The sequence below is a fragment of the Lithobates pipiens genome, unplaced genomic scaffold (genome assembly GCF_037356315.1).
Source record: "Lithobates pipiens isolate NorthernLeopardFrog02 unplaced genomic scaffold, aLitPip1_a1.2 Scaffold_18, whole genome shotgun sequence".
In the NCBI taxonomy this organism is placed as follows: Eukaryota; Metazoa; Chordata; class Amphibia; order Anura; family Ranidae; genus Lithobates; species Lithobates pipiens.
The window spans coordinates 96,479,116-96,500,332 of record NW_027507758.1 but is presented as its reverse complement, the minus strand read 5'-3'; the positions used below and the strand labels follow the sequence as shown (position 1 = coordinate 96,500,332).

General features: G+C 43.4%; 1 protein-coding gene across 2 annotated transcripts in view; it reads left to right on the top strand.

Moving 5' to 3' along the window:
* The window catches only part of KIF16B (kinesin family member 16B), a 566,152-nt gene that overhangs the window by 59,598 nt on the left and 485,337 nt on the right, over nt 1–21,217 (top strand). For both annotated transcript variants that reach the window (XM_077485929.1, XM_077485928.1), the window contains exons 3-6: nt 2,170–2,283; nt 6,045–6,161; nt 15,247–15,344; nt 16,919–17,028. In XM_077485929.1, coding sequence (XP_077342055.1) covers nt 2,170–2,283; nt 6,045–6,161; nt 15,247–15,344; nt 16,919–17,028 — 439 coding nt within the window. The remainder of the gene's footprint in view (nt 1–2,169; nt 2,284–6,044; nt 6,162–15,246; nt 15,345–16,918; nt 17,029–21,217) is intronic.

The window sequence follows — 21,217 nt, the reverse complement described above, 5'->3', positions numbered from 1 at the left end:
GGGCTGATTGGACATACCGGGGCAGGTAGTTCCACAGGATGGGAGAGGCTTTGGAGAAGTCCTGAAGGCGAGCATGGGAGGAGGTAACAAGGGGGAGCTAGAGAGCAGGAGGTCCTGGGAACAGCGGTGGGGATGATTTGGGCAATACCAGTAGATGAGTTTGGTGATGTAGCTGGGGGCGAAGTTGTGGATGGCCTTGTATGTTGTGGTTAGTATTTTGAATTTTATACAGTGGGTTTGGGGAAGCCAGTGAAGGGATTGGCAGAGAGGAGCAGTAGTCGCGGATCGGTTAGTGAGGTGTATTATTCTAGCAGCAGCATTCATAATAGACTGAAGGGGGATAGCCTGTGTAAGGGTAGGCCATTAAGGAAAGAGATGCAGTAGTCAAGGTGGAAAATAATCAAGGAGTAAATATGTTGCTTTGTGGTGTCATTAGGAAGGGTTGAATTCTGGAGATGTTGCGGAGGTTAAGGTGTCTGGATTTAGCCAGCGTTTGCATGTGGGGGCTGAAGGAGAGGTCAGAGTCGAGGATTATACCCAGCATCCTGGCATGTGTGGAGGGATCAATGGTTGTGCTGTTGATCTTAATGGTAAAGTCATGGGGGCGGGGGTTCACACCGGGAAGGCGTAAATATAACAAGCTCAGTTTTAGAAAGATTGAGTTTGAGCAAGTGAAGCAGGTGATCAACTGTGTCAAAGGCAGCAGAGAGGTCTAAGAGTATGAGTATGGAGTAATGGCCATTGGTTTTAGCAGTTAGCAGGCCATCGTGAGTTTTAGTTGGACAGTTTCCGTGGATTGTTGTGGACATAAGCTGGACTGTGGGGGGGGGGGGGGGGGGTCGAGAAAGTGGTTGTCCATGAGGTAGCGACTCATTTGATCATGGACAAGGTGTTTGATGAGCTTGGAGGCATATTTATGTGATTTTTTTTGATTCAGCAGGTCTGGCAGTAATCAGGCCTGGGTGTGGCAAAATAATTTTAACTCTGCTTTCCAAGAAATTGGGGTTAATCAGTTCATTCATGATTCAGCATGTGAGCGGGCAATTACTTTTTCGCATAGGGCGAGGCAAGTTTGAACAGCTTTTTTGCCCTAATAAATGAAATAATAATTTTAAAAACTGCATCTTGGATTTACTCGGGTTATCTTTGTGCAATAATAAAATTTGTTTGACCTGAATCATTTAAGTGTGAGAAGTCTGCAAAAAATAAAAAATAAAATCGGGAAGGGGCAAATTATTTTTCACAGAACTCCTCTCCACTCGGCTCTAACTCGGCTCGCACGTCACGCACACAGTCCCGCCTCCGGCACCGGCATTGGACCAGTGTTCTGTCTATCACAGGAGCTGGTCCAATGCCGATGGCAGAGGCAGGACTGTAAATGTGACTGCCGACTCTGTAAATTCCTATTTGAGATGGTGAGCTGCATTGATGGGGGAAATGGGAGCAGATTAGGGTTCAGATTGTCACAAATGAGGCTGCAGATTGGCACAGATCAGGCTGCACTGAAGCTGCAGATGGGCACTAATCACGCTGCATTGATGCTCAATGACTTATTTTGCTTCAAAGTGGTTTATTTTAAAAAAATAAGTGTTTATTTCCTGAAACTTCTCTCTTAAATTGGGGGTGTGTGTGTTATACGCCGTCTCGTGTTATATAACGTATTTATTGTGTATATTTTTTTTTTTCCAAAATTTTTAGTATTTTTTTTGTTTATAGCGCAAAAAATAAAAAACAGTGATGATCAAATACCACTAAGAGAGAGCTCTATTTGTGGGGGAAAAAAAAGGACGGACCTTTTTATTTGGGTACAGCATTGTATGTATGACCGTGCAGTTGTCAGGTAAAGTAACGCAGTGCCGCATCGCAGAAAAAAAAATGGCCTGGTCATGAAGGGTGGCAAATCTTTCAGAGGTTAAGTAGTTAAGGACGTGAGAGGACATAAAAGTAGAGAAGACCAGGAGTCCAAAACAGTAGGGTGCTGAATTGGGGAGCCCAAAAATGTATATGGATATACATAAAGTTAATATTTACAACCAAAAGGAATAGTATTGTGAAAATCCTAGGAAAGGTATCATACTTGGCTTGGTGTGAAGGGTGCTTTGGGATGTTCTGTACACCGCTATAACAGGAATATGTTTTCCTAACCAGGCATATTTTGTTTTTACACAGTTGCCGGATGGGATAACCGGGGACTCTGGGCGAGAACGGACCAAAACATTTACCTACGACTTCTCCTACTTCTCAGCAGACTCTAAAAATGCAAACTACATATCTCAAGAATGGGTAAGCATTTCCATGATTCGGCCTATAATTGTTCACTTTCCATAAATTCTCTGTATTTCTTACATTGTGTTTAGCCTCATGTGGTACTGATGTGGCATGGGGTTTTAAACCTTGTAAAAAATGTGATTTTGTTGGCGGAGGGTGGGAGCTGCTTTGTATTCACAGCAAACTTCCAGCATTTTGTAGCTGCTCAGAGAATGCAGTTATTGTACGGGGTGACTTCCATTTTAGAGGGAGTTTGGCATGCTTATGACCTTAAAATTTTAGGAAAAGAAATGTGGAAAATGGCATTTATATTCCACTTTGGGGGTGAATTTACACGTATATTTACAGTTATTCAGCAAAGATGTAAATTCTTGCGGTATAATTTCTGAATGTCAAAGCCTTCTCTTTCTTTAAAAGCATTTTATATGGTTATATGAATTCACAGCTGGTTTTCTGAAAACCATATGCTAAATACTAATGGGCTTATTTAACGAAATCACTAGAGATCAGTGGGATATGCTTTTCAACCAACCTCTCCTGAAAATGCTGATTTGCCTTACAATGGCCTCCAAAATTTTATTCTATTATTTATTTATTTTTTGGGTAAATAATTGAGTACATTTTTCAATAATACAGGGTTGAAAGCGAATAAGGGGAGGACTGTTGTCCGACACAGTACATGAGTCTAAGGCAGTGGTCTCCAAACTGCAGCCCGGGGGCCGGATGCAGCCACTTGCTTGCCTTTATCTGACTCTTGGAGCACTTTTTCTTTCCATTGATACAAAACATTATTCCTCCCACTGATAACCACAAATGAGCACTATTTCTCTCATTGATGCCAATCATGGGACACTGTTCCTCAAACTGACACCAATAAAAAAGGCACTATTCCTACCACTGACACACGCAATGGGGCACTATTCCTCCCACTGACCCCAAAGATGCATTGCTTACTTTCACTGACACCAATGATGAGGCACTATTCCTTCCACTGACACCAGCGATATGGCACTATTACTCCTTCTAATCCCAAAAATGTATTGTTTACTCCCACTGATGCCAGGTCAATTTTTACTCACAATGACCACAGTCCAGCCCCCTAAAGTCTGGAGAACAGTAAACTGGCCCTTGTTTAGAAAGGTTGACGACCCCCCGGTCTAATGTATATCAAATATTAGACGGTAGCAATACATCCAGAGCCAGTTGTGGTGGCGGCATTTTGACCTGAATTGTAGAAGAAGTTCTGACTTCCTTGGGTGCATGCTTGTTCCAGACCAGCAATTAGGATACCAGTGGGGGCAGAGGCAGCTAGACGGGCATTTTCAGAAGGTGGTTGGCAATGGCAACCTCCATGTATATCTCTGTACAGGTTTCCTTAAAGTGACGCTAAAGGTTCGGGCCTTTAAAAAAAAAAATATATATATATATAACAAAAATTTTGTACTTACCTCCACTGTGCAGCTCATTTTGCACAGTGTGGCCCTAAACCTGGTCTTCTGGGGGTCCCTCTGTGGCTCTCGTGGCTCCTCCCCACATCAGATAACCCCCTGGGAGAAGCGCTCTCCCGGAGGGTTATCTTGTGGGTGCGCTCCCGAGTCCAGGATTCGGCATCCATAGAGGGTGAATGCAGGACTCGGCCCTGCCCCCCGGCGCCCTGCGTCATTGTATTTGATTCACAGCAGCGGGAGCCAATGGCTGTGCTGCTATCAATATATCCAATCAAAAGCCGAGAACCCCCTGCAGAGAGAGCGTGCAAGTGAAACGTGGGGGGTGGGAGAGGAGGTCACTGACGGGTGTTTTTTCACCTTAATGCATAGGATACATTAATGTGAAAAAACATGAACCTTTACAACCCCTTTAAAGACTCATGCACACTTGAACTAAAAAAAAACTTTCATTTTTAGACCTTACCGCACACTGGTTACTTGTAAACGCTGTTTATCCTGACAGGAGAAAATCGGCATTATAAACCTAAGCTACATTATTTCAAACCAGTTTAGCAGAGTGTAGCAGGGATCGGGCTTTTATTTCATTGGCCAGAACTGTAATTTTTTTTTCTGGCCATTGAAATAAACATTGAAGTGCTAAATGTGCCTAGCTTTTAAACGTGTTTAGGTGCTTTAAACAGCGTTTTGTGTGGTCTAAATCTTCTCTTTCTCCTGAATATGATTTTTGGGTGTGCAGCAAACCCCCTCTAAGCCAGTGGTTCTCAACTCCTGTAGGACCCACCAACAGGCCAGGTTTGCAAGATAACGGAAATACATCTCAGGTGATATCATTTGCTGCTCAGTGATTGCAGTATTCTAGTCTGCATCTCCCCAAGGTAATACATAAAATCTGGCCCGTTGGTGTGTCCTGAGGATTGGAGTTGAGAAGCACTGCTCTAAATTCCAAAGTGCTAAAATCGTCCATGCGTCCACAGACAGCGGCTTTTGGCCCCGCCCCCTCGTCACTGACCAATAGCTCCCCATGCCCCAGCAAAGCCAGCGAGACCCTCAGAAGTGAGGGGAAAGAATAGTTGCATACATGCACAGCGCTGGATCAAATGAGGGCTCAGGTAAGTAAAAGGGCGAGAGGAGTGATGCTGACACCTAAACATTTTTTACCTTCATAAAAGGAACGCATGAAGGTAAAAAATGTTTAGGCTTTACAACCACTTTAACCGCAGCAGTGTGCATGAGTCCTAAATATACAATTCATAAACTAAAGTGGCTACCACCACATGCCTTACAAACCCAGATATTGGCTTTTTAAAGTGGTAATGACATAATCAGTAGGTGGCACATAGCCTGTGCGGAGAGGAGTGATGTGGGAAGTACCCAATGAGCCCACCCACTACAGGCAACCTATGGAAAATTACAGGAGGGGGAGACAAGACCAGCCCTGGACAAGGAGAAGAGAGCAGCAGTGACTGGTCTTTATTATAGGAAGCTTCTGCATAATAAAAGAATTTTACATTGGATTACTGCACAGATCTGAAAGAAATACACAAAGCAAATTGCGTGTCTCTTGTATTTAGTAGACAATATTTGCTTATCCCAATGTTCAGCTTTATATTGTCTGATGTTCACTTTGACATTTCTCCAGCCACAACAGGAAGTCGGAGGAAATCTCTGTAGCCACCAGAATTATTGTGTCACCATTTAGACGATTTTCCCTTTGTTGCTGTACTGATGACCACTAAACATTCAGGATTTTTTTTCCCTTTTGGTGATGGTGGTCACCAGAACATATAGAGAGGGCGTCTCTCCTTAAAGCTGAACTCCACCCAAAAGTGGAACTCCGCGTATCTTACTCCTCCCCCCTCCGGTGCCACCTTGTCTTTTAACAGGTACCTGTTCCTACTTCTGTGAGATTGCGCTACGGCGTGATTACTCTAAAGTTTGGCCCCCATCCTCCTTCCCCCGCCGCCGGGCATGCGCCATAGGGAATCTGCTGTGAAGTCGCAAGGCTTTACTGCCAGTTTCCCTTACAGACAATGGCGGCAGGAGCACCTGAGAGCCGATGGACACATTGGCTGAGGTGCCGACATCTCTGGATTCGGTAAGTGTCCTAATATTAAAAGTCAGCAGCTACAGTATGTGTAGCTGCTGACTTTTAATTTTTTGCTGGGGGGAGGAGGGGGACGACGACGTCTCTTTTAACAGGGACAAAAACGGCAATAAAGATTGTACAGGTCTTCTATTTTCTCTCTACTCTCAAACTAAAACAAACAAAAAAAAGTTTTGCCTTCAGTTATATTTTCATTTTGATAATCAAAAATCTCTCTTCTTCAGGTTTTTAAGGATCTTGGCAGCGACGTTCTCAAGTCAGCATTTGAAGGGTACAACGCCTGTGTCTTTGCCTATGGACAGACTGGCTCTGGAAAGTCCTATACTATGATGGGAAACCCGGTATGAAGATGTTTTTCTTCTACAAGTGTCTTCTTCAGCTCTGTATACGGTATTTTAATTGTAATGTGCGGCCCAATGATTAGGCTGCAAGTAACCCAAGAATAGATCATCCCCTTTCCCTTCCAAATATTGGCTGGGCGCTGCCAATCACTGCTTAGTATAGGTGACTTGTTCTGTCTGTAGCTCCCCACTTCATCCAGTGTCCCTTTTTTATGATTTTACATTGTTTGGAAATGATGTCAGAAGGAAGAACTTAAAATGTGTCACTTTAAAGTGGTTCTGTAGCTGCTGACCCTTTTTTTTTTTTTTTTTTTTTTTAAAAGGGCACTTGTCTGTCCAGGCATCCAGCACCATCTTCTCCCGGGCCGGTTCTTCACTGGTCTAAGGTCCCTGGTCCCAGCATGTTATTTGTGGGCAGCTGGCTGTGATGCTTTGTAGCATCATAGCCGGTTACCCACTGCGCATGCGTGAATGGCCCTGAAGCTTTCTGGGACCTATGACATGTCCCAGTAGGCTGTAGGCATGGGGGGGGGGGAGGGGAGGAGAGAAGTTCTGGTGGATCCACCACAGCAACCCAATCAGAAGTGGGAGAGGGTACCCACATTTATTACAAATTATAGAAGAAAACCTCAGGGTCAAAACTGCACCTTTTGAAAGTGTATTGCTTAAAGCAAAACTACACTGCATCTGAGCAACACAAACCAAAAACGCAATTGAATAAATTTTTAATGCAAATTCCCCCATCCATCCATGTCTCCATGCTTTATTTTGAGAAATCACTTTTAAAAACCACCCCTAGAATTCCTGGCCATGGCCATCTTAAGTAAGGGCAGATAGATTCCAGAAATCATCTGCCCTAGCCTGATTTTAGACATGTCAATCTCTCTTTTTTTTTTCTTCTTTTTTTCTTTTTCTTTTCAACTCCTCTACATTAAAGGGATTGTAAAGGTAAGTGTTATTTTATTTTTTTTAACCACTAGAGGACCAGCTGCCGCAGTTATACTATGGCAGGTTGGCTCCCCTGGGCAGCTGTGCGCCGTAGATTGCTCCTGAGAGAAACAGAACAGAGATCTCTCAATGTAAACAGACAGATCTCCGTTCTGTCAGGAGAGAGGAGACAGGTCTGCTGTTCATGCTAAGTATGAACAGTGATCGGTCTCCTCCAGTCTCATCCCCCCACAGTTAGATTCACTCCATAGGACACACATTTAACCCCTTGATGGCCCCTAGTTTTAACCCATTCTCTGCCAATTACATTTATACAGTGACTATTTTTAGCACTGATCGATGTATAAATGTCAATGGTCCTAAAAAAATGTCCAATCTGCAAGTCCATAAGTTGCAGTCCCACTAAAAATCAGAAAAGCAGATCACCGCCATTACTAGTAAAAAAAAAAATCAAAATGAATAAAAATGCCATAAATCTATCCCCTAATTTTTTAGTATACGCTTTATTGCAATTTTTTTTTTTTTTGTAACCAAAAATATGTAGAAGAATACACATCGGCATAAAGAAGAAATTGGGGTTTAAAAAAAAATAAAAAATGTGGGGAATATTTAGTATAGCAAAAAGTAAAAAATAGTGCTTCTTTTTCAAAATTGTCGATCTTTTTTTGTTCATAGCACAAAAATAAAAACCGCAGAGGTGATCCCCCAGCCGCACTCCTGGTTCCCACTCTTCTCCAGTGCCCCCTCGGAGACCCACATTCCCTGGGGGCACTCGTGAAGCACGCCCCCGAATCCTAATGCTGTGTCCATTGACACAGATGGCAGACCCCAATTCCTTCCAGTGACAGCAGTGACGGGGCACAATTCCTTCCAGTGACATCAACGACGGGGCACTATTCCTTGCAGTGACAGAGCACTATTCTTTCCAATGACAGCAATGATGGGCACAATTCCTCCCAATGATGGCAACGATGGGGCACAAATCCCCCCCAATAACACCAAAATTGGGGCACTAAATTATTAAAGATACACACACACACCGAACCCTTTACCTAGTGTATCACCACAGCGCTTAAATGACAAGAATTCTACAACTTAGCTGCCACTTGTTACAAACTATCAAAATATATAAAGGTGCATACAAAACTAGTGCTAAAGATATAATTAACTAATTAGTTGCACGTGGCGCTGTTACCTGTGTGCCTTTCAGTCAACACTCCCTAATCTTCTAGAAAATCATATCCCACATCATACAAAATGTGATAAATAATAAACACTTAAGTAAATATCCAAATTTACATTTAAATTAAGTATACAGTGACATAAATGAGCAAACGTGAATATAGTCCATCCGCCAAATACTAAAAAAATCTAGAATGTATAAAAAAATATATATTATCTATAAAAATAAAACAAAAATTTATATATAATATCCAAATAATAAAGAGTCTTTTTATAGAAGCGTGAGCAAGTCTCCAGTGTTTAAATCTCCTTATACACGTGACTCCTTCACCACACCATCCGTGCTTAATGACCCCCCTTCGTGAAAAAACTCACCAAATACTAAGCCTTACACTCTCGTGTGAGGCAAAAGGGCTTGCAACAGATCTCTCAAGATGTAATTCAGATATCAGCACATCCGATTTTATCTTCTCCAATTGCGTACTTCAATGTGTATGTATGAATACCTCAAAGAAAAATCACAGAGGGAGACCCCAATAGTGTAATACTGCAATCACTCTTTAATGTAAAAAATCGCACTCTTTATGCACTCACATGAACTTAAAAGGGTAAAATCACTTCAAAAGGATAAAGAAACTTGCTTCACAAATCCACTCCACAACAGCATTCTGAATACGTCGGGGCATTGGTGGTCACAGCGGACTTATTAGATATGGTACTGGATCACTTAATCTCACCCCTCCTCGTGCGTCCCGCCTGGTCCCACACAGCAGGTCCGTTCGAAAAAGGCGCCTTCAGATCAGATGATTCAGTTCACTTAGTCCTGTACCTCCTTCCCAGCTCCGTGTATGTCAGCTCAATGTTCACCAGATAGCCACGCCCCCGACATGTTTCGTCATATCAGACTTATTCATGGGATTGGCTATCTGGCCTAGCACCCCACCTTATATTCCCCCATCGTCCAATCAGCTCATCTCACTGTCAGTCTCACATCCATATTGCTGGGATGTGTCCTGTCGTACACATTAAGCGCCGAAGCCAGAACTATGATTCGCGCATGCTCAAATCACAGTATTCGATATCCCCCTTTTTCGAAAACTGGTGATCGAAATATTCGATCCGCCAATACGCTACGGTCTCCGGTGCGTGTATCAAAGTATACTAGGTACGTCGAAACATTCGACCATAGTTGTAATATTCGACACACGGTAAATTCCGCTCAGGTGTCCACACAGGCTGCGTCCCACCAGGTCGCGCATGCGCCGAGATCGAAACCGCATGTCCCCGTCTCCACAATACTCAAGTGTAAGAATCCGTGTCACCGTCTTCTGGAACCACACAAAGTGCGAAACCAATCACAATACCTATGGTGGTGTCAGTCCCCATCTATAGTATCTCTCCATCTATGAGGCGGTATCTTTCTAAATAACAGCCTGTACCCAGTACACTCTGCTTAATCAATGTGTCCTCACACAGTAGATGAACCAGTCTTTCTACAGATACAGACTGGTACACTTATCTACCGCTGTGTCACCAATGCGCCAACGTTTACACCAATGATTAACATATAATATAAACTAACCCATTAGTGCACATTTTGCCTCACACGAGAGTGTAAGGCTTAGTATTTGGTGAGTTTTTTTCACGAAGGGGGGTCATTAAGCACGGATGGTGTGGTGAAGGAGTCACGTGTATAAGGAGATTTAAACACTGGAGACTTGCTCACGCTTCTATAAAAAGACTCTTTATTATTTGGATATTATATATAAATTTTTGTTTTATTTTTATAGATAATATATATTTTTTTATACATTCTAGATTTTTTTTAGTATTTGGCGGATGGACTATATTCACGTTTGCTCATTTATGTCACTGTATACTTAATTTAAATGTAAATTTGGATATTTACTTAAGTGTTTATTATTTATCACATTTTGTATGATGTGGGATATGATTTTCTAGAAGATTAGGGAGTGTTGACTGAAAGGCACACAGGTAACAGCGCCACGTGCAACTAATTAGTTAATTATATCTTTAGCACTAGTTTTGTATGCACCTTTATATATTTTAAAAATTGGGGCACTGTTTTTTCCTACTGTCGTCGGGACCTTTTCTAGTCCAAATGGCCACAGTCCGCCCCCCCCCCCCACCCCCACCCCCCAAAGTCTGGAGAACAGTAAACTGGCCCCTTGTTTAGAAAGTTTAGAGACCCCTGTATTAAGGTATTTTCTAGTATTTATAGTTTTAAATATTGTTGTGTCTTACAATCTCTACAATCCCCAAATATCACTTCATATATCATATTCATCTGAATTCTTTCTGCATAAAAAATAAATAAATCTGTTTAGAAAATCAATGCCTGCTGCAGCCTGTGATGCATCTTCTTCCTCTGCCATCTTTTCATTGACATAAAAAGTTCCAGTGCAGCAACTTTTGCCTCATTAACGGTTTCTGTAATTTTATGGCTTAGCGCAGCTTCACTTGCACGGTGTAAATGTACCCAGCAGTGAGGGGTGTAATAAAACGCCACAATCGTTCCACGCAGATTCAGTTTATTCCATAGGCTTGTGCAATCTGTCTTCCGCTTACTCAGTCAAGCATTCGCTGGAGGTAATGAGCATATGTGCATCTATGTAGTACAATCCACATTTCCTAGAAATGGCACTGAGAATGATATTAAAGTGCTGCGGAATAATTGTTATCCCAGCTGAGTACTTATGGAAAACAATAAGAAAATTATTCAAATGCACCATTTCAGCCATTGCCTTTTAAAGTGGAAGTAACCCTTAGCTGAATATTTAGTCTTCTAAGGCACTGCATATCAGAAATGTCAGAATGTTTAAATAAAATACTTGTTTTCTCCTTTTTGTTCATCCTTTGTAGCTTATCACTGCTTATCTCTAGTAGTCTTTTTACGCCACTTCTTGCTACATATATCCACTATAGCTACTTTTTTTTAAAATTTGTTTTTGTTTTTTCCTGCAAGTCACAATAATGGAGCATGCCTGTGCAATATACGTCCACAACCGCTTGTAGTTTCCTCTTGGAAAACATTATAACAAAGTGACAATGCAGGAAACCAGCTAGGAGACAAGGACAGTGTTGTCACCCTATACCAGGGTGCAAGTGCTGCACAAGGACACTTGGGGCTGGTACTTGCTTTGATAAAGGCTTCTTAGCCGAAACGCGCCAGCGTAGTCTGTACCCATCTACCCATGTAACCAAATAAAGGACTGCTATTCAAGAGCATGCGAGTTGCCAGCCCTTTTCTGATTCAAACACTTGGGACTGGTAATATTTTATTAAAAACCTGTTCAGTCCAGAACTAAAATCTCTGTTCTCAGCTGCTAATGGGGCTTAGAGAGGTGGGCTTGAAAAACAACATTACACCGATCTTTCAAATTAATGGCTGTGCCCAGGGAGTGGCGTGTAAGCAGAAGTCTGACCATTGGCAGACAGGCAGGCTGTTCTCTCAGCACAAACCGAAAACTTATCACGCTGGGATGGATGTGCTCTTAAAACTAGCATGGTCAGATCGCAATAGGAAAGCAGGGGACTGGCTAGATCACCAGATATTTCACTCAGATAAAGCAATACACAAAGAGAATAGGATACTTTTCAAACACAAATACACGGTACAACGGGCATATATCAGAAATATGAAATGTTGGGTAACATATTCTTTAAAGCGGTTGTATACTGAAATTTTACACTTTTACCTACAGGTAAGCCTATAACAAGGCTTACTTGTAGGTAAAATTAATATCTCGTAAACCATATTCCCCATGCATGCACCGCTGACGTCAGCAGGTGCATGCGCTCTGAATGCCCCAGCTGAAGGTCCGGCAGCGTTGCCAGACCTTGCCGGGAAGAAAACTCCTGCGCTCGTGAGCGTGAGTGACGTCATCGCGGCTCCGGCCACTCACAGCGCCGGAGCTGCGAACCCGAAAGACACGCTGAGGACAAGATGTCAGCTCCCTCGGCATGGACTGGGCACTGATACGGGGGCTTCGTTCTAAGGTGAGTATTTGATAATGAGCTAGTATGCGCTGCATACTATCTCATTATACCTTTTGCCTTGCAGGGTTTTTTTTTTTTTCCTTGTATGTGCGGGTTTACTACCGCTTTAAGACGTGATTTCTGCAGTGAACATGTATAGAGTTAGTTATCCACTAACCATCAAGGATATTGAAAAGGAGATCCATCTCTCCATGTCCTGCGGTAGTCATAACTGGGTACTTGAAGTAGGTGGGTGACCTCAATTCTGGCTTAGGCCTGATTCACACTTCTGCATTTTTAGTGCTTTTTGCATTTGCCAGATTTGCTCTACAGAACATGTTCCATAAGAAACCATGTTGAATGAACTGTAGTACACATATGCAAAAACCACTAAAAATGCCTAGGTGTGAATCTTTGGGGAGATGTCCACCTTGCATATTAAGCAGTAACTAGGAGAGGGGCTTTTTTTTTTTTTTCTCAAGGGGCAACAGACTTTTCACCTAGCAAGGTACATATTCACTAACCTTAATATATGTGATGAAGCTGCTTTCCACTCATCATTCAATTGTGCCTTGGGGGGGGGGATCTTCTTTCTTTAAACTTATGTAGGTGTTTGGGTTTTCAAAGTGAACATAGCTCTGACTTTTTTTATTTTTTTTACTAAGCTGATTGAACATTTACTTTGCACTGTAAACACACACCACTCCAGGGGTGCGAAACCCGTGGCACATGTGGCCAGCAGTGTTAATTTTGGCAGCAAGTTTCAATTTAGTTTTAATCTTAACCTTAGGACTAAAATGGCATTTTAGTTTTAGTCCCATTTTAGTTTCTGTAATTGTTTTAGTCGGATTTAGTCGACTAAATCTCCAGGACGTTTTAGTCGACTAAAATCTAATGAGTGTAATTAAATTGTAATGCATTATAATGTTAATATTTGTCTACAATTTCCAAACACTTTATATACTGCTGGAGTGAAAAATCTAACCTGTTATTATTTAGGTATTGAGGTATGAACATGTACTACAGGCCAGTGTTAATTTTGAAGTCAAATTTCAATTTAGTTTTAGTCTTTTGACTAAAATGGCATTTTAGTTTTAGTCATATTTTAGTCGATTATAAAATAGTATTCATTTAGTCGACTAAAATAGTAGTAATTTAGTCGACAAAATGAACACTGGCGGCCCGCAGAGCCATTTGTAGTGGCCCGCAACCTCAAACTAGGGTAGTACATGCCCATGCTCTGGGATGGGGGGGTCGGCAAGCCCAGATCACGATCAATAGGGTGCCGACCCGCCATCCGGAGCATCAGAGTGCATGAAGCCACTTCCAGCAGCAGAGGAAGCAGACCACCATGGAGGGAGCAGGAGCCGCATAAGCCGATGCTTCCTCTGTAGCACTGGCTCCTGTCCCAGGAGGAGTGATATCAAGTGCACTTCACCTGGGACCTTTCTAGCAGCCTGGGGAGCCATGTCAGCAGAGGCTGGAAAACGAAAAGAAGGTCAGTGTATTAAACATCATACACCACACTTTTCAATGGGCATATTAGCACTTATAATAAAGGGTTATTAGGCTGCTTTCACACTGATCTACAGGTGCGGTGCAGTGCACCTGTGGCTTCCCTGCAGGTTAACTGCACTGAGCCATAAACTTCTATAATATACTGTGGGTTTGGTGCGCTTTCAGAAAGTGCACCACACCTGCAAGATGTAATGGAAATCTACGACAAAGCACAGCTAACCCACAGGGAAGCCACAGGCGCGCTGCCTGGTGCGGGTAAACTACAGCACATCAGTGTGAAAGCAGCCTTTTAGGGGGCTCAGGACAGTGAGGGCTTGTTTTACATTTGCCGTTTGGGGGTCGGTAAAACCCCATAGTTCATTGGGGGTTATTTATGAAAGGCAAATCCACTTTGCACTACAAGTGCAAACTACAAGTGCAAAGTGCACTGAAAGTGCACTTGGAAGTACAGTCGCTGTAATTCTAAGGGGTAGATCTGAAATGAGGGGAAGCTCTGCTGATTTTATTATCCAATCATGTGCAAGCTAAAATGCTGTTTTTATTTTCCTTGCATGTCCCCCTCGGATATACAGCGATTGTACTTCCAAGTGCACTTTCAGTGCAATGTCAAGTGCACTTTGCACTTGTAGTTTTCACTTGTACTGCAAAGTGGATTTGCCTTTAGTAAATGACCCCCATTGTGTCCCATGGCTGGTTACCAAATCACTTAAAGCGGTTCTGCATCTTTAAAAAAAATATTAAAAGCCAGCAGCTACAAATATTGCAGCTGCTGACTTTTAATAAATTCACACTTACCTGTCCCAGGGTCCAGCGATGTCGGCGGCAGATGACGAGCGGTCGCTCGTCTCTCTGCTGCCCCCGCCGCCATCCTCTGTCAGAGAATCGGGAAGTGAAGCGTTGCGGCTTCACTGCCCGGTTCCCTACTGCGCATGCGCGAGTCGCGCTGTGCGTCTCTGCTGGTCCCCGCTGTGTCCTGGGAACTGTGTGTTTCCCAGAACACAACGGGGGTGGGGCGGGGCATCTGCGGCGGTCTGTCCCGGAAGTGGGTGCAGATACCTGGATTATCCAGGTAACTGCACCCCCTCCCCCCTGAAAGGTGCCGATTGTGGCACCGGAGGGGGGGAGGGATCACATGAGCGGAACTTCCACTTTAGGGTGGAGAACCGCTTTAAGTCACCCTCGCTCCTTGGGCACCCCTGCTCTACTCCTTTAGTAAGTCATAGTATGTAATTCAATTCACTTGACATGTACCTTTTTTTTTTTTTTTCTTTGCTTTTGTGGACATACTTGTGAGATTGTATATAATTGTTGTTGAGTTGTGCACTGCAGTTCTTCAGCCTCTGCTTAAACTCTAATAAGAAGCAGCATGATTGTGTAGTTTGAAGGATTTGTTTTTAAATTCTCCTGTCTAATCTCCTGGATTGCACTGGTACCACAGGGCGATTCTGGTCTAATACCCCGGATTTGTGAAGGATTGTTCAGTAGGATTGCTGACGTTACGAGGAGGGGCATTGCATCATTTCGTACAGAAGTCAGGTATGTTTTATGATTGTTCAGTTTTCCAGAATAAGGTTATCATACACAGTTATTTAAAATGTATATTTTTTAGTCTAAAACGCAAATGTAGTTATTCCATAGTTTTACCCCACCAGTGATCTTACCTTCTGGCCACTGGCTGAGATTGCTGAGATATGATCATGGGTCCTGGAGATTGCATTAAACATACAGGTAAATGCTCGACATGTTTCACGATCCTAACGCTTCCTCAGGAGTGTGAGGGGCCAATGTCCCTCTGACAGAAGCCGGTGATCAGCCTTTTTTTTCCCCCTCATACTGATTACCGATCTTTTGTTTACATCACATGATCAGCTGTCATTGGCTGACAGCTGATCACATGTTAAAGGGTCAGGATCGACCCCGTCTTTCGATCTGTGATCAGCCAAGTCTCAGACTTGGTGATCACAGAGTGTGCCGTGCAACCCGCAGGGACACGCAGACAGTTCATACTCAGGAGGACGTCTATGGACCCCCTCCTGGCAATTTAGGCCCGTGCTGTAGCTGTCTTTCGGCTATAGCGCAGGCAGCAAAGCTTAATTGAACAAGCTGAAGTTAGAAGCTGATTGGCTACCATGCACAGCTGCACCAGATTTTGAACTCTCTAGTTTTAGTAAATAAACCTCATGTTTAGCCCCAGTGCATGAGGCTCTGGCATTTTAGATGGCGGAAGGCAAAGGAACACCAAGTAGCCCCACTGCTGGTAGCTTGTTAGCCTTTATGAGAGGCTGATAGCTGCTGTGGCTCTATGGTTCATTGAATGCTACCAACGCTTAGAACAGTATGCGTCCATGGAGGAATGCATCCGTCACTCAGTGAATACTGCCCTAAATGCTAGTAGAACTCTGTGCACCATCCAGCCACAGCAGCTATCGCCCTCTTATTTTGTTTAACAGACTGCTGGCAGCGCGGCAGCGCTGCAGCGCCTTGTGCTTGCGCCTTCCACCTGCACCTAAATGCTATAGCCTCATCAAAATTGAGAAACCAAATTATAACTGCACATAAATTCTAGGAAACCTACCTTTACCATCATCTGCTGTGACACAAATATGAATACTGTGAATTCTACAAATCAATAAAATTTAATCTGTTACTCAATTATACTCAATTTTTTTAAATTTAGCTGGTCAAACCTTTCTTTGATACATCAACTTCTCAATTAAAAGCATGTAGTCAATCATAGAAATCCAAGTAGCATGGTCTGGTGGAACAGAGTTTTCAGACCTTTATATAGGTATATGCATCATGGGCGGGTGACAGTCATATTTAATGGCACCCCAATGCATGTTGCACCACATATCAATGCACGGTAACAGAGAATCTTGCGTTATATTGCAGTGCATTGCAAAAGATGCTGCAGGTCTGTTTTTCTGCCTTGCGATTCAGATAAATGGGCTGCATGAAAAACGCATGTTACAGGCTTACCCAATGTGTGTTAAAGCAACTTACCAGTACCAATGGCTGCATATTGTTTGCTGTACAGTACATTAGCTAATGTTTGTTTTTCCCTGGCACAGCACCTTATAGCTCTCGTGTATTTTCTGCATTTCATTTAGCTACCTAGAAATTTACAATGAGCGAGTGAGAGATCTGCTGCGAAGGAAGACATCAAAAACCTTTAATTTACGAGTTAGAGAGCATCCCAAAGAAGGCCCTTATGTTGAAGGTGGGTAATTTATACATCATTTTATTCAACTAAATATTATTATAGAATGTTTACCTTTTTAAAGTTGAATTTTTCCCCAAACAAGAAGAATCTGCATTGCATGCAACTCCGCCTGCTGATCCCAAAACATTTTATAGTCATTTAAAGGAGAAGTTCACTTTAGAGAACACGTTACATGTTCCTCCTGTTTTTAATAATGCATAATGTAATATGTGTCCAATACTGCAGCCACCACCTGCTACCCTCCCTCCCTGTGGCAGCAGTACAGGAAGGGGTTTCCCACATGTCTGCATCATTTCTTCACACAGCTCCGTGTGTGAATGCACTACAAGCCCCATCAATCTTTGCGGCTGTCAGTTTGCAGTTCTCAATGAACTACCCACAGCACTGTGGAGAGTTGTAGTAGTTCATTGATTTTCTTCATGTCAGTGTATCTGCCTGCCCATATGGGGGATGTATGGCACACAGACATACTGACCGATCTGAAGGAGACCTGCATGGCACCAGCGATCTGCTAAACACTGGAGCAATGCTTTATAGGCTCCAAAAGTAAAAAAAAAAAAAAAAAAGTGCATTTCTTTTTATTTTTTACTTTTCATACATCATGGGACACAGAGTTTGGCTATTATTCATTACCTACTGGGTTATACTTCATCTCCAGGTGAATGGACACTGGTAGACCAAAGGTCTTTAGACAGCAAGTGATCCCCTATATAACCCCTCCCATACAGTACTTTGGTTTTATTTACCAGTGTTTGCAAGGTCTATGGCACGGTTGTTTGAGCTCTCTAGTCCCACAAACGGTTCTTAAATGAATCGAAGGATTGACAGATTGGATCCATTTGGCACAGGCTTTATAGGCTTAGGTAAATGGCACCCAAGCCTCACAAAGAAGACTCAAGATCCTGCAAGATTTTGCCTGTAATCCGGCCTCCAGGCACTGGACCCTGCAAAGTGGAATCCTGGACACTACAGCGCTAAGGCATTCCTGCAGGGTTCTGTACATGTCCAAGGGAGTGGACCCCTAAACATGAAAAGGGTACACAGTCCTCGAAGGTCCTCAAGTGACAGGAACCCGCTGTGAAGAGTGAAGATTGGGCTCTTAGTTTCTAAGCGGCCCTGCGCCTGGACGGTTAAGTGAAACCCTTTATTATTATTGTGAGGTGTCCCAATGATTGTAACAATCAGTCAAGCTAGCTAGAGGCTGGACACCTGTGTGCAGTGACCATACAGGGGAGTTTTTGGACTAGCTGTGGGCATTTGCAAAGTGTACCTTTTTTGCTTGAGTCTGGCTGTTTTTTACCTGTATGATGGCGCATGATGGTGCACCATTTAGTTTTGGTTTGCCATGGGCAAACTTCACAGCAGTTTGGCGGCCATGGTGCACGCGGCTTCGCCGCACAATGCGCCATAGCCTTTATCTGGGCACACAAAGATTTGCGTCATGAGTTAATACGGTTAATACGGCCATGCCTGTTTGCCCGAACCGTGCACATGCGTGCGCATGCATGTACAGGATGTTCCGGCGTTCAGCCAGCTTAATTAAGATGCGTATGCCAAGTATGTGGTGCTTCCAGAAGGCAGCTGTGGAACACAGAGCAGGCTTTGAACCAGGCACTTGCAGTGGTTAATTTCTCCTTACCCAGGTCACCAGGTGTTGCTTGGCAGGCTAAAGATGCTTAGCAGGATTGTTGCATAGGGGATCGGTGAGCCTAATTAAAGGGTATCCCTTCTGAAGTGTGTTAATACTACACCCAGGCACTCCCTTTTTGTGGCTAATAAATGACTTCAAAAAAGAGGAGTGGGACTAACACTACAAGGCAGGGCACACCTATGTCTTTTATCCCCTGAAGAACCAGAGGCTCCCGGGCAATCTGAGCCGCTGCGCCTATCTGGGATTGTGCCTACAGTCAACGCCGCTGCTTCACCCTTTATCAGTAAGGATGAATTGTCCTCAGCTCTAGCCAGGTTAGAGCTTTACTGGCATGATTGCCTCCATCCCGCCAGGTGGCAAGAGTCTGCTTCCAAGCAATCTGGACAGGAAGATATCCAGTTGGTGTCTGCCTCTCAATCACAGAGGCTTTTGATCCTGACTCTTACTAAAATGGTTGGTTTTGCCTTTTAAGTTGCCTCTTGCAGAGGTTACTGAGCCTCCCTGGTCCTCTTGAGATCCCCGAGGCCTCTTCATGCCACACAGGCTTTCCCCTTACACCCTCTGTTGGAACAGGTGGTGTATGCTGATTGGGAACATCCTGACAGGATTTTAGTTCCTCCTAAGAGGTTTTCCCTTTTATATCCCTTGGATGAAAAGTTTTAGAAGTGGAGCATGCCAGCCGTAAATGCAGCAGTCTCTTCCTTAAACAAGAACTTGACTTGTCTGGTAGATTAAGGCTTAAAAGACCCTGTTAACAAGAAATTGGAGTCATGGCCAGTTCAGCTATTCAGCTAGCTGTTGCAGCAATTGGTATCTGCCAGTCCATAAAGGATCAGGTCAGACGGCCTGACAGGCCTAACCAGGAGGATGATCTGCCTGAAAATAAGGCAGATATTCCTCGAGAGCTGTGTTTGGCTGTTGGCGCCTTTTAAAGGATTCAATACAGAAGGTTTCTCATTTGGCTTTCTTGTCTGTACAAGTGTGCAGACTTTTGTGGTTGTAAGACATTATTGGCAGGTTTCCCCTTTCATGGGGAATGTTTTATTTGGTGATCATTTGGACCTACTGGCATCCAGGTTCAACAACAAGCTACAGTAGTTTGTGTCCCGGGCAAGAGATCCTCTGGTAATCTGAGCAGATGCTCTGGTAGTTCTATAGAGCCAGTACTCCCCTGGTTTATGCTTTTCCCTCCACTCCAGAGTTCCAGTCATTCTGGTGGCACCGGCCTGGCCCACAAGGCCCTGGTTCCTGGAGATTGTGAGACTGACAATAGACGGGCCATGGACGCTTCCATGTCGCCCCGATCTACCGTCTCAAGGTCCTATATTCCACGCCAATTTACAGACTCAAATTTTTGATGGCTTGGCTTTTGAAGCCAGGGTGTTAAAGTACTGTGGCATCTTGGGACCAGTGGTGTCTATAAAAAAAAAAAAAGCTGTTACTAGGGAGATCTATCATAAGGTCTGGAAGACTTTTATATTGCTTGGTGTGAAGCTAAAAAAAATGGCATCCTCAGAAATACGTGATTAGGAGAATTCTCTTTTCTACAGTCAGCTGTGAAAATCAAATTTTGGCTTTGAGTACAATCATAGGTCAAGTTTCAGCCCTATCCGTGTTCTTCCAAAGGCCTTTAGCCTCCCATTCACTGATCCGAACCTTTATGCAGGGGGCAACTCGCTTGGTTCCCCCCATTAGGTCACCTATGTGTCCTTGGGACTTGAACTTGATGCTGCCTGTGTTACAGAAACAACTATTTGAGCTTATCAAGGAAATTCTATTAGACTTGCTGTCATACAAGCTAGCCTTCCTGATCCCCTCGGCTAGAAGGGTGTCAGAATTGGCAGCCCTTTCATGCAGGGAACCATACTTTATCCTTCACCACGACAGGGTCGTGTTACGACCTGTTCCATGCTTTTTGCCAAAAGTGGTGTCAGTATTTCATTTAAATCGGGATTATTTTGCTTTCTTTTTTTTTTTCTCTGCCTCGTTTGTCAGAAGAGAGACGACTGCATTCTTTGGACGTTGTCTGGGCAGTCAAGGTTTATTTGTCTAGATCTGCGTAGATCCGAGGATCAGACTCCTTTTTGTTTTACCAAAAGGACCCAAGAAGGGGTAGGCAGTTTGCATTGCCAATTGGGTCTGTCAATTGGTCATTCAGGCCTATGGTCTGAAACATAAAGCTCCTCCCTTCAGGGTGAGAGCTCATTCTACCAGGGGTGTAGGAACCTCCTGTATGGAAAAAAAAAAAAAATTTGGATTTTCCCAGTCATATTTACCTGTAAAATACTTTTCTTTGAGTACATCATGGGACACAGAGGTCCCTCCCCTCTTTTTGAGAATTCAGTGCTTGCTACAAAACTGAAGTACTTCCTGTATGGGAGGGGTTATATAGGGGATCACGTTCTGTCTAAAGACCTTTGGTCTACCAGTGTCCATTCACCTGGAGATGAAGTATAACCCAGCAGGTAATGAATATTAGCCTAACTCTGGGTCCCATGATTCACTCAAAAGGATTTTACAGGTAAATATGTTGAA